Raw genomic sequence first — 14505 nt, 5'->3', positions numbered from 1 at the left:
GAAAATCATCACCAATTGAAGAAGAAGGTAGCAGATAAGGCAAATTATTCGTCCCATTGTTAACAACACTAGATGACCATTCTAAATCCATAGAAACATGAGGAGCATGGACAACTAATGGATGTCTTGTAATATGCCCTTTAACTAAACTTAAAAACCAAACAACATCTTTATCTTCATGAATTTCAACCACGGTTTAAAAATCAGTGATGTCATAATTCAATAAGATTGACAATTGTATTGAAGAAAGAGATGCATCCAATCGAACTTCCCTTAATATCAAGCTCACTAAATTTTTCAAAACAAATTGTCTCATCAACCAATACACCTGTAGTCTTGTAGTTCAAGTATTTATTTGTATCATCCCACTGTCCACTATGAAACACTAATATTGGAAGCTTAATCATGATTCCAAATTACTGCAAAATAAAAGAAAACAATTATCAGCCTAGTATTACACTGAAGTATTGATAAAATCTTTAAAGAAAACAAAGATCAAATGTAAAATTTTTAAAGAAAATAAATTTAATTACATACTAGATGATTTAACGAAAGATCATTGTAAAGCTGTTGGACGTTGAGAGCGACTAGTTGGAGGACGACTGATTGAAGGGGCACGATGAAGAAGGTGATCTTTAGGAGAAAATCACAAAGAAGAAGGAGAAACGATGGTGAAGTTGGAGAAGAGAGAAAATAGCTAAGAATAAGGAGAATGGAGAAAATCGTGGAGTAATGATGGTGAAGATGGAGAAGGAGAAAATCACACCAATTTCCTTTTAAACCGTGGGTAATTTTAGAATATTTTAGAGAATAATTAAAAATTTGTTATATAGACAAATTGTTTAAAAAATTGTCATACCCACAAATACGTTACCCATTATAATTCTCCCTTTTTTTTCTTTTTATTAATTTAGTTGCCCTAAAACACATCTCAAGAGGCCCAAACCGTTTGGGTTACATCAAAGGCCCAACCAGCAGCCATTATGTTCCCCTACCAACCTATATTTCAATACCAGGAATTCCTTTTCAATTTGTTTGAAGAAAATCACTCCAAACTTTCTGTTCATTGCTTCAAGCAATCAGAAAACTGGAAAACTTCGGTTTGTATCATCATTTCATTGTATGTTGAATTAACCACTCAACCAACATCTTCAGTCATCTTCTCGTCCTGTGAAACGGTCAGGTATGGTTTTCAGTTCATCCATTACAGCATTCATATTCAATTTCAAACCTTAAACCTCTGTCACAACCCCTTTTTACATTTTTCTTTCATTTTACTTTTTGGAATCCGTTTTCGGAGTTCCTTTTCCATTTCCCCATATATTGGTGCTAAGATTTTCTTCTTTGTAATCGTTTCCTTTTTGCTGCTCTCAGAGAAACCCGTTGAATGCTAGCATGGCGTTTTGTAGAGCTACAAAACGTTCCATTGGATCTTTGATTTCTAACGGGCTGCTGAATAACGCTACTAGGAATGGGTTTTCCAGTTGTGCTACCAATAAGATATTTGTTGTTGAAGGTGTTCAATATGGAAGTTCAGTTCCTGACGTTCACGAAGCTAATTCTGCTATTTATTCGAGGCTTAGTCTGTTGAGAAGATTTAGTGTCGAAACCCCTCCTGGGTCAAACCAGATGAGTCTCATAAAGCAGCTGAGAGAAAGAACTAGTGCACCCATTAAAGATGTCAAGGCTGCTCTCATTGATTGCAATTGGGATATTGGTGAGACATCGTGATAGTTTATGAAACTTTCTTTTGCTTTTGATTTCGTTTACTGATATCTTATGTTGGAAGTACAGAAGCAGCACAGACAGAATTGCGAAAAAGAGGAAAGGTGTTGGCCCTGAAAAAGTCTGCTAGAACAGCCGCTGAGGGCCTCCTTGCATTGGCCCAAAATGAAACCAAAGCTGTTGTTATTGAACTTAACTGTGAGACTGACTTTGTTGCTAGGAATGAGATTTTTCAATATTTGGTAAGTTTTTTATTGTCTTTTTCATCTGTATGCAACATTTCCATTTGAATATTATTGTTAAAATGAGACGAAGAGCAAACACAATTGAAGAAAAACTACGGGCAAATCTCTCTTTTTTATTATTTTCCCATGCTAACAAATGATACAAGGGAAAATAAATAGACTAAATATTTGGTCAAATCTTTCCTTGGGTCAAGTCCATTAAATCTAACACTCCTCTCAAGTTGGGACGTAGATATTAATGACACCCAACTTGCTAACACAAAATCAAAGTTCTGTTTTGAGAAGTCCCTTGGTGAGGACATCATCAACCTGTTGACTCAAGGAATGTATGGAATGCACATGCATATGCTACCCTTCCTTTGATGAAGCGTCGATCAATCTCAACATGTTTAGTTCTATCATGTCTAACTGGATTGTTGGCGATCCTGATAGCTGCCTTGTTATCACAAAACTTTTTGCAGCAAAATTAACTCACATATCGCCAAACTCACAGCCCTGTACTTGGCCTCAACACTACATCTGGCCACGACCCCTTGCTTCTCACTTCTCCAAGTTACAAGATTGCCCTATACTAAGGTACAATAAGTGGAGCTTGATTTCCAGTCAACAACAGATTCTGCCAAATCTGAATTAGTATAAGCCTCAACAGTTTTCTTGTCCGTCTTTCTAAACATCAATCCTTTACCCGGAGTCGTTTTTAAGTATCTCAGAATTTTGTTTACAACCTCCATGTGTTCCTCATAGGGAGCCTGCATGAATTGACTCACAACACTCACAACAAAGGAAATATCTAGTCGAGTATGGGACAAGTAAATCAACTTACCCACAAGGCGTCAATATTGTTCTTTATCAACTGGAACTTTATCATATGAATTTCCCAGTTTACAGTTGAATTCAATGGGAATATTAGCCGAATGACATCCCAATATACTTGTCTCAGTTAGCAAATCAAGGGTATGCTTCCTCTGAGATTTTGAAGATACCATCTTTAGATTTGGCTACCTCTATTCCAAGGAAATATTTCAAATCTTCTAAGTCTTTGATTTCAAACTCATCACCCATTCTCTTTTTCAGTTGGATGATTTCAGCATGGTCATCCTCAGTTAGAAATATGTTATCAACATAAACAATCAATATTGCAACCTTCCCAGCCTTGGAGATCCTTATAAACGAAATATGGTTAGAGATTGTACCCTAGGGACTTGACAAAGGTAGTAAACCTATCAAACCATGCTCTAGGTGACATTTTAGACCATATGAAGATTTTTGAAGTTTACATACCTGATGACGCGAACTAAGCTTCAAACCCTGGAGGGGGGGCTCATGCAGACTTCCTCCTTTAGGTCCCCATTCAGGAATGCATTCTTAACATCCCGCCGACATTCTTTGTTCACAACAGCTAATAGCAAGACTCTAACTGCATTAATTTTAGCAACCAGGGAAAAAGTTTATGAATAATCAACACCATAGATTAGTCATCATGGTTTGACTTAGTGGTAAAAAGGGAGACATAGTCTTAATAATTAACTAAGAGGTCATGAGTTCAATCCATGGTGATCACCTACCTAGGAATTAATTTTCTATGAGTTTCTTTGACACCCAAATGTTGTAGGGTCAATCGGGTGTTTCATGAGATTAGTCGAGGTGCACGTAAGCTGGCCCGAACACTCACATATATCCCAAAAAAAAAAAAACAAAATCAACACCATAGGTTCGAGTAAACCTTTTTGCAACTAACCTCGTCTTGTGTCTGTTAAGGGTTCCTTCTACCTTGTATTTAAGTGTGAACACACATTTGCATCCCATAGTTTTATGTCCCTTAGGTAGAGTGCAGATCTCCTAAATCTTGTTCTTCTCAAGGGCCCTCATCCATGACAACATTTTTCCACTCAGGACATTTTATTGCAATGTGGATATTTTTTGGTATCACGATAGAGTCAAGGTTGGCTGTGAAGGCTTTGAATTGAGGAGATAGGTTCTCATAAGAAACGTAGTTAGCAATAGAGTGCTTAGTGTAGGACCTGGTGCCCTTCTTAGTGCAATTGGCAGATCAAGAGACGGATCATATTTATTGATATTTTCTGAATGATTCTCCCTAATTTCATTTTTAGTAACTCGTGCACTGTCCTCATTTTGCTCTTTCCATACAGGATGACCTTAGTATCAACATTACCCTGTGCACCTATATTTTGAGCAATAACTGTCTTGGACCAATCACTTTCACTCATTTTACTTTCAATATGTGAGTCAATAGAATCAGTCATACCTTGATCTCGTAAAGGTTCAGAGTCTTGGACCAGAGCCGGTTGGTTAGTAGGAGACCCAACTTCCTTTCTAAGATTCCTCCTACAGTAGGTTTTAAGGATCTTGGTTTGTAGTTAGGATCGTGTTGTGAGGATTTGGGCTAGTTATGGTAATGAGAGTAGGACTGATATATTGAATTAAAACCTGAAATAGATTGAGAATTAAAGAAGAGCTACAATATGATCCAAGTTTATGGTACTTGGGACCCCCCTCTCTTGAGAATACTACTCAATAAGCCTCCTTCCTTCACCATCTTCTTATTTATAACCATTACTATATGTAGTTACCTAAATATCTAATTACCCTTATACCCCTATACTAATCAAGGTATCTAACAACTTACTCACATACGCTCGCCTTGTGTTCTGTTTGTCGTTGGGAGCGTTCCTTACCTCCCGGGGAACGGCCATGTAACTTCAAAGGCTGTTCCTTGGTATGCCATTGTTTTTTGCAATGCTCATAGACAAGAACTGTTTTCCATTGTGCTTGTCACTACCACTAGTAGAGGACCTTGCACTAAAAGCAGTGGAGTCAATAGTCACCTCTGAGGTAGCCTCAATTGCTGCAATCTGTTGTCGAAGCCCTTCTAGTGGTTGGTGAGCTATACCCAAAGAAGAAGTGGAAGCTTGCACGTTAGGGCTCATCAACCTCAAATGTTGAGTGAATTTGAGGATTCCTGATATCAGGATGATAGCTAAGGTTAGTGGGTGGCAGGACATACATATTTGACTGCAGAAGCGATGGTGGCCGGTCGGAATTAGGTGGCAGCACATTGATTAGTATGTGGGGAACACTTCAAGCCGTGGATGAAGACAAGGGTGGCACAAGTAGGTTGGTCAGTGACGTCTGAACGGGATGGGCTGGGGTGTGGCAGCGCAGACGATGGAAAAAGTTGCGGAATTAAGTTTTCCAGCGTTGTCTGAAGGCGGCAGAACCATTTATCCATGACAGCGCTAATCTGAGCATTGACGGCGGCTAATACCAGCAACTGTCTCTAATACCATATTGAAAAAAAGAGACGAACAACAAACACAATTTTTACGTGGAAACCCTAGTTCAGAACAAACCACGGTGCAAATCTCTCTTTATATTATTTTTCCATATTAACAAATGATACAAGGGGGAAATAAATAAACTATAGTGAGGGAAAAAAAGGAAAAAATACTAGGTCAAATCTTCCCTTGGGCCAAACCCACTAAATCTAACAAATATGTTTGAATTACTTTGCATGTAAATGATCTTGTGTAGATTGCACGAACTGCTGTAGTTTTCTTCTTCAGGAAACCTTGTTCTTTTTCTCATAAGATATCATTTTATATCTATCTCAGGCTCTATCTTTAGCAAGGCAAGCATTGTTGACTGAGAGTTTGTCTCATAACGATCTTGGGACTTTCCCTTTTGGACCAGAGCAATTGGAGGTATGAATATTGTAAAATATGATTGCTTTCAACTACTTCTTGATTTTTTGTTACTTCTCATATTGTACGGATGCGCGTAGTGATGGGTGAAATTAGGAAATATGGGGCGCATCTGTTGGCTATTGATAGTTTAGGAACCATTGGAAAGATTTTTCATTGCCTTTTTAATTTTCTCAAATGTATAAGTTTCTCAGTAAAATGTGGTTCACATTGAATTCTAGGAGGATCATTTTCGTTATGTTAATGAAAAGTTAATAAATATAAGATGATTTTGAGGAGGATATGCACACAGACATGATCGAGTGACATTCCAAGCATATTTCTGTGTGGGCTATGTTTTCTCTGCCCTCCCGTTGACAAGCACAAGCAGTTTGACCACTTGAAGAATCTTTTTATTGATGTATTTATTTTGTTCATAGAAAGTCAAAATCTTGCAAGTAGTGTCACTTGATCATTGATTTCCAAATCCATGTGACGAGGGTGCTCTTGATGGTAGTGTTGTGCCTGCTTCAATTTTGCTGGCAATACATTATGTAGATGTGTTATAGCGACCTAATGATGTCTCAAAATTTTTGTTGTCCCCATGAATAATAGCTCTCACTTTGATTGCTTAAAAAATAGGTGTTAATGGATATTCTCATAATTTGGACCCCATTTTGTTGAAAATTGGGGACAATGTTCCCACAATTTTGATTAAAATCAGATGCAAATAATAACTTTTGATATTATGCATCATTTCTAATTGAAATTATATTTTCACGGATCTTATTTAGCATATCTTATCCATATTTGTATATAATGAAATTCTTGCCACTTTTCAGGGAATTAAATTAAATCTCGAACACCCAAAAATTAATGGAGAAACAACAGCTGTTAATGCAGTTACTGAAGTGGCTGCCATAATGGGGGAGAATATTAAGCTAAGACGAGGTTTTTTGATGTCTGCATCCCCAAGTGGTGTTATTTCTACGTACCTCCACACGAGTCCTCAGCCAGGTATTCTGATTTGAACTGCTCTGTCTTGCTTTAGGTGTGGGACATATTTTTCCTTGGGTGGCCAACATTCTGGTGTATGGGCTTTGAAATTTGAATAGCATTCAACTTATCCTGAATGGTTTCATTCTTTTCCATTTAACTCCCATGGCGGCCATTTCATGGATGCTTGGAGTGGCTTCCCACCCTACTTTCTATATGTATCTTGCTTTAATGTCTGAATTTTGTGCGTAGTAACAATCAGGACATAAGACCAAACAATTTTCTTGATGTCAATGAAATGATATTCCACATTGTGTGTGTGTGCTTTTTTTAAGGTTTGGGTCGTATTGCTGGAATTTTGTCTCTTGAAGTTGAGGGTGATAATTCACAGCCAGATGCTCTTCAACGTGTTGGATCAGAATTAGCAATGCATGTAGTTGCTGCAAAGCCGTTGTTCTTAACAAAAGAACTTGTTGCTTCTGATGCATTGGAGAATGAACGTGAAATTCTTAAGTCTCAGGTTTGTTTAAGATGTACAATTTTATGAGTTTTAGGTCCATCACTGGACGTTATTGATCAAGATCTTTTCTTTTTCCCTCTATTATTTTCTTCTCCACACCCTTTACAATTTCAATATTGCTTAACATAGATTGTCGGTCATTTGCTTTGAATTTTTATTTGGCTCAGCTTGGTGATCTGTTTTGATATGAATGGAGATAGATGACACAGTGTGCACACACAAAAAGGTCTTGAAAATTATCTCTTGGGGGCAGAGAGTTTGGAGCTACACAAAAAAAGACACGCCAAACTTGTGTCTATTTGTTATGTTTATTTATTATAAATTCAGACAAGTTGGGACAACGTGGGCCTGATTGGAACTTAAAATTAATTCATCCCAGAAAAAAGGGTCATGAAAAATGTTCATATATTGTCTGTGTGGTTTTTCTGTGTGTGTGTTTTTCCCTTTGGGGGCAGGGGTTGGGGGATCTGACTAGAAGAAACCTATGCAGAATGTGGGGGACCTGATTATTTGAGAAGAAAGTGATACAAACTGTAGAATGTGGCTGGCGCTGTGCAACTAGAGGCCTAAAACACAAATAGAACTCTAAGGTCACGTTTGGAGCTAGGACTGGAGTGGGCTACAACAGTCCACTCCTTGTTTGGGGCAAGATTTAGTTTTAGTTGAGGATTAAGATTAGAATTTAAAATAATCCACATGCCATTGCTTAATTCTTTAACCCTAGACGTATTTGTTTTAAGAGTTAGGAACTTTGTCGACCAACTTTCGGACACCACCTCCGGTGATTATTGCTGGCTAATCTCCGACTACCACCTCCAGTGATTCCACTGGCAAACTTTCGACAACCAACTCCGGCGACCGTTACCAACCAACCTCTATTTGACACCAATCAACCTTGAAAACTTTTAATAGAAACATTTATTAGAACTTTTAGGGTTTAGGCTAATCTCTGGTGATTGTCGTCAGCCAATCTTCGACCACCACCTCCAGTGACTCCACTGGCGAACTTCCGACAACCAACTCCGGTAACTGTCGCTACCAATCAACCTTGAAATTTTTTAATAAAAACATTTTTAAGGTTTAGGCTAATCTCTGGTGGTCGTTGTCGGCCAATCTCCGACCATCATCTTCGGTTACTAACGAACTTTCGACAACCAACTCTAGCAACAATCGCCACCAATCAATCTTGAAAAGTTTTTATAAAAACATTTTTAGTAAACATAACAAACAAAAAAACTTGTATATACAAATACTTTTAAAAAAAGGTTCTAAAACACATTGTGTTTTTATTTTAAGTTCTTATCAAAAGTGTTTAAAAATGAATTTTTGAAAAATCTTTTTAAGTCATTCTAAATACATTTTTAGTTTAATTATAATAATATATTTTTAAATACACTTTCTTATGCTTATGCAAAATTATTTTATCTACTTGTTAAACTCTTTAATAGTCATATATGAAGATTGTAGTTAAATTTATTAAATGAACACCCTAATTAACAAAAGTTGATTTAATCACATATAAATTACTATAAAATATGTTATAAAATAAAATTGTAGAAGACATGCATCCCAACTAGTAATAAACTAGCTTGTATAAATCAGTGGAAGGTACAATTCGAACTATGTTTTCAAAAATTGGTATTTCATGTACTAATTTATATATGCCAAAAAATAATAGTGAAAAAAAAAATGATAAAACACAGACTAATTTACACCTCAAATATAGACTATAATAACTCAGACCATGATACTTTGCACCCTAAACCCAGACTATAATACTCTACGCCCCAAACACGAACTATAATAATCCACAGACTATCTGCCCCAAATACCCCCTAAATTTTTCCATGGGGCTGTTATAAACTATTGGATTATCTGGCCGTTTTTAAGTTATTAAGGATATCTTTGTCACTCTGCCCCTTGAACTCAATCTATTATTTTGTACAAATGTAGTTAAAAAGTAATATGATATATTGATTTGTCCACTGTTTATCCTTAAATTTAAAAACACGTGTAGATACTTCCAAAGAGGATTCTACATAACCATCCTTGAAACAGAAAATTACACACACCAAAATTACATATTTTAAAGAAAAGACTTGATCATGAATTCGGTTTTTATACTTTCAAGGTTGTATTTATTTTGTCGTTGTATTTAAAAAACGTTTTAATAGGTCCTTGAATATTTAGACTTGAATCTATTTAGTTTCTGTACTTCATAATATTCTAAATACTCACCCAGAATTTCAATTTTGTTGTCCTGAATATGATTATTATTTTCCAGTGTATGAATTGTGAAGTGATGTCAATGACTTTAGCATATCAATCACTTGTGATGGAAACTGTTTTTTCTATAAAAAAGAAACTTTGATATCTTATTTTAGGATATCATTTATTTATGATAAATTAGGATATTTCTATAAATCTTTCACATGTCAGGCCGAAACAACTGGCAAATCTCAAATGGCCATAGAAAAGATGGTTGAAGGCCGTTTACGGAAGTACATGGAAGAAGTTGTCCTGATGGAGCAGAAGTTTATTATTAATGATAGTATAAATGTAAAGGTGAGGTGTCAATCAAAATTTAAATTTATATCTTCTCAAGAATCATACAAGTATGCTGATAGAGTTATACATTGCTAATGAATGGTGAATGTGTCTTTGATGTAATATATTAAATTCTGATGCTTTTGTTTAAGATTTTTATATATTTCTTCTGTTTGAGCGTGAATTCATTTGTCTGTTGGCTTTTCTTTTCTTTTACTAGGAATGACTAGCGATATCCAAAAATGTTGTTTACGGGTCCACTAATAAACATTTAGATATTGAAAAATAACTTTTTTTTTTCTTTTTTTGATAAACAAATTTTCACAATCATTATTTTTTATAAAGATTTCAGTTTATAGGTCTGTGTAGACGTGTTTGTTCTTTTCAAGGACAACTTCTATGATGTTCACTTTGTATCTTTGCATTCCGATCTTTGTATCTTGAGCAATTGTCTCTTTGATTATATCAATGAAAAGTTTGTTTCTGTTAAAAAAAAACTGCGCTGATTAGATCTCCAGTTCAATTGTGATACGTTGGAACTATTTTTCAGACAATGCTGGATAACCTGTCCAAGGAAGTGGGTTCGCCAGTGAAGATTGGAAACTTTCTGAGAGTGGGTGTCGGGGAAGGAATTGACAGGTATACTCTACTCATATGTCGGAGTGTTGTTCTTATGTAACGTTCTTTCTAAATTGAAGGGTTTCACTTATCAGCTATGCCTCTCTTCATTTACTGAAGATGGCAAGTTTAGTTTAACGTGTCGTACTCATCATTTGTATTAGTAACATCCAAGGTTTAGGAAATACACAAGCTCGAAATGTTGAAGCATAAGAAGGCAACCACAAAGGCAACCACAAAGGCCTAAATCTCATTCTTCAACCTCATAATAAAATGCCCCAGTCTTCTTGGTCTTTGTGTCTACAAGCTCAGGGGAAAATGGATAATTTTGTGGATTCCCTCCTACTCCTTTGTTGCTCGGTTTTCTTGTTTGTGGTTCACAAATTTTACTTGCTTCTTGAATGAAGTTTATAGCTGGGTAATACTGTCGTAGAAAGCCTCTTTAAACTGCAAAGAGGTAATTGGGCCCCTACTAACATTGATAAATTTCTTTGTAGACGCCCCAATGATGCCTCCTAGATGTGGTATCAGTTGCCTCAATAAGAATATTGCAGGTGTTGGGAACCAAATCTTGAGTTTCAATTGGGCTGGTGCCATTTGCTAGATATACTCATCTGTAGGGAATCACTACTACTTGACAAGAATTCATATGCTCAAATATTGTGGTGGAAGTTACACTACCTATTCTTCGTCATTGTGCATGGTGTTGTTCAACTCAGCTTATACTCATTTGTTTAGATTTAAATCTACCTCATTTATGAGGCAAGCTAAGTTAGAGTTGAAACCATTAGGCTACATCTTATGTGTTTCTACACCAAGCTTACCAAGTGTTAAAGTCTTCATTGCTCTTGCTTAGTGTGTTACTCGTGATTTTTGGTGAAAGAATAGTAGGATGTTTGAAGATAAGTTTGCTTCTTTTGATTCTTTTTGGGCTTTTATTCAACATACAACCTCTTGGTGCACAAATTACACCAAATTATTTTGTAATTATTGCCTTCTTATGATTATCAACAATTGGATAGCTCTTTTTTATTAATTTTGTAGGAAGGGGTTCCTCTACCTCTGGCCTGGCCTTAGGCTGTTTTTTTAGCTCTTTTGATGAGTATCTCTGTTTCTTATAAAGAAATTGTGTCAATTCTCATATCATATGGATGACTGTGTTTTTATTCTGAACATGGAAATTGACTAATTGATTGTCATCAGAAGGAACTTGTGTTCAGGCCATCCTTGAGAACTCCCTTCAAGGTTTAGGGGTCAATGGCAGGCCAAAGTCCTTCTTAGGTGGTCTCTGCCTTGAAGGAAAAGAAGTTGATAGACCAAACGGCATGGGACCTATTAGCTAGTGCCCTTGATAGTAGATGTACTGAAGTTACAGTACCCTTTGTACCAATTGTTTGGGAGTTTGCAAATGTATTCCTTGAGGACCTTCCAAGTTTATCACTAGCCCTAGAGGTAGATTTCACTTTAGAGCTCAAGTCAAGAACAACTCCCATTTCTGAATCTCCCTATAGGCCCAACAGAGTTAGAGCCAAAATTATAGATACAAGAGCTATTAGACAAAGACTTCATACGCTACGGTGTCTTGCCATGGGCACACTGGTTTTAATTGTGAAGAAGGATGGATCCGTACGGCTATTGTGCATTGAACACGATGCAACTTCCATTTTAGGGGCCACCCTAGAAAAGTTAAGCCTGCTGTGAGACCACCAACCATCCATCAGTATAAGAGGAAGGGTAATAATGTAATTGTGGGAAGAAGTTAGTTATGTATGGGAGTGAGGACCGAGAATATTACATAAAAGGGATGAGGGAATCAGGTGAGAGTGGAGGGGTATTTTGAGTAGGAAGAGGTAGTATAAGTAGTAAAGGTTTGTATTTCCTTTTTCATTAGCGTGGAATTAGTATCAGACTCTCATAGTGAGAGGGGAGTTGTAGCCTTAGGGCTCTTTCTTCATTTAATAATACTTGTTTGTAAGTAGATACCTTACACGTGCTTTGACTCAAAAGAAATACTACATTTAGTGGTCGCTTAAGTATTTTCTTAGGGAGCATGCAAGTGAAAACAAAACTTGTTGGAAGTACCCGTATTGGTCTGTAGGGGATAGTTTTCACTCTCGTAAGCCAGTAGAGACAAGTAAGGTGATGTGACCGAATTGCAGGGATGCAAGAGAATGTGAAAGTTGTGTACTAAATTCAGATTTTGAATCCTAGGTTTTTGGTGTTACAAATGCTATCAAAGTAGAATCTCTTCCAATAGGATGTGGTTCAAGGATGGGCCAAAGAAAAGTTGGTGAGCATGCGACACTCGAGTGGAAAGGGGCGCATGAATGAATTAATACTACACCCGTATGGGAGAGATCCTGAGGATACACCGTATGGTTAAGAAAGAATTTAGGGGCTTGCTGTGTGTTGAAATCGCAAGGGTATTTATGTAATTTACTGTACCCTAGTTTTTCTTTCCTTTTCTGTTAAGGCTCATGTTGCCTATTTATGCTTCCTTTTTGTGTCTTTATCATTTGTAGAAAATAATAAGAAAAGTCTCCATCGTGGTTTTTCTCCTTGTACTTTCCACCTATCTCGGTGTGTTTTTTCTTTGTCTCTTTCAATAACTATTATCAACAAGGTGAATTTTTCTTTTTGGTGTCTAAATCATAGAAACTCTAGAATTAAGCTTGTTTGGCTTGGAGCAATTGTATGTTGGGTGACCCCATAAATTTTTCTAAAAATCATGTCGGTGAGGACAAAGTTGTTGAAATGGATTGCATCAGTCAATAGAGAAAATTCACCCTTGCAAGTCCTTCAACACGATTGATGTGCCATGGCTAGGTTGTAGGGAATGCAGGAAATGTAGGACACAATAAAAACCCAATACCCACTTTCTGGAATTGATGATCTATTTGATTGGTTAGGGGAGTAGCTGTATTCTTTAAGATTGACTAGTAACTAGGTTACCACCAGTTGAGGATATTTCCACGACTTGAGGTCTAGGCATGACCGTATGAGCATTACAGATTTGTTGTAGTGTGTGGACCTGATTGGTCTAATCATATTGTTTTCACTGTAAATTGCAGGCTAGAAACATCGGATTCACCTGAACCTGTTGCTCAAGCTGCATAAATATAGGTAATGCTTTTGTATGAATGTTAATAGTGTAGTTTCAAAGTTGCCCCAAATAAAGTTTTCCCCTTATTTTTCTCCTCGTCTTTGAAGATAAGTTTGTTGGTAGAATCGACGCTAGTCTAAGTAGTCAGTCCCTTCTTTGGCTTCTTGGACTTCACTGACCAATCTTGTCAAGGATTCTATTTAATGTTGCAAGCTCAAGATTACTTGTTTGCTCTTAATAAGTTTCTTGTCAGTGTTCGTAATAAGATGATCTTAATAATGCTTATTTATAATTATAGGGAGGGGAAGAGTAATTATTGAAGTACATTCTAAGACAATCATAACAATCACTAATTGATGTAGTTTTTCATTTTATAATGCTTGTTATTAATTTTTTTATATTGGATCCGTATATTGCAGTCGTCTGGCTGGTAGTAGCTCAACAATTTCTCAGCATCTTAAAACTCATTTCCTGCCCAAATATTCTTGGTGGTGGTTAAGTTCCATAGCATCCCTCAATCACTACAGTGATTTTCTGCCCCTTGCTTTTATTGCCATTACAAGGACTGTATGCATTGAGGTAGAAATCCTTTTGGTAACAACATCGCTGCACTTTTGTTCATCCCTCGTGTCTGATTATGAGATCAACTGACCATTGAATTTTGAAATCTGGGTAAATTAAGAGTTTATGTTTCTTCACAAATTGTGCTTCTTATTTGTTCATGAGACTAGATTATGTCTAACAAGTAACAACACACCCCTCAATTCTATGGTTCTTACCAATTTTATATGAGAGTTGAAAGAAGATAAGGGAATAAATTTTATAATTTGTATGATAAGGGAATAGGATACGACATCTGTTTATTAGTTCATTTGTGGGAAATGGTTTGAATTTAACAGTTTCTTGTTTTGAATTGTCATCTTATATGGAGTTTAAATTTTTTTTAACATGTTTAGTTGATCTAATTTTTATTCAAATAAACATTCTATTAGATCAACTAAACATGTTAAAAAATTTATAGAATGTTTATATAAATTAGTTGAATGATGG

The 14505-nt window shown here is 36.3% G+C and overlaps 1 protein-coding gene across 2 annotated transcripts; it reads left to right on the top strand.

Moving 5' to 3' along the window:
- The first annotated feature begins 996 nt into the window (after positions 1 to 996).
- LOC101206762 (elongation factor Ts, mitochondrial) lies at positions 997 to 14368 on the top strand. 2 transcript variants are annotated; one of them, XM_004140689.3, is made up of 10 exons: positions 997 to 1183; positions 1375 to 1717; positions 1795 to 1967; positions 5603 to 5692; positions 6514 to 6688; positions 7003 to 7187; positions 9627 to 9752; positions 10285 to 10373; positions 13424 to 13475; positions 13875 to 14368. In XM_004140689.3, exons 2-9 carry the CDS (start codon positions 1396 to 1398, stop codon positions 13467 to 13469), a joined length of 1206 nt encoding a protein of 401 aa, XP_004140737.1. In that variant the 5' UTR covers positions 997 to 1183; positions 1375 to 1395; the 3' UTR covers positions 13470 to 13475; positions 13875 to 14368. The 2 variants fall into 2 exon arrangements, with proteins under 2 accessions (XP_004140737.1, XP_031738561.1); XM_031882701.1 differs by lacking the exons at positions 13424 to 13475; positions 13875 to 14368 and adding an exon at positions 10850 to 10957.
- The last annotated feature ends 137 nt before the right edge of the window (positions 14369 to 14505 follow it).

Source organism: Cucumis sativus, chromosome 3 (genome assembly GCF_000004075.3).
Source record: "Cucumis sativus cultivar 9930 chromosome 3, Cucumber_9930_V3, whole genome shotgun sequence".
In the NCBI taxonomy this organism is placed as follows: domain Eukaryota; kingdom Viridiplantae; phylum Streptophyta; class Magnoliopsida; order Cucurbitales; family Cucurbitaceae; genus Cucumis; species Cucumis sativus.
Note: the sequence above shows the minus strand (reverse complement) of the source record. Positions and strands in the feature narration are given on the sequence as shown.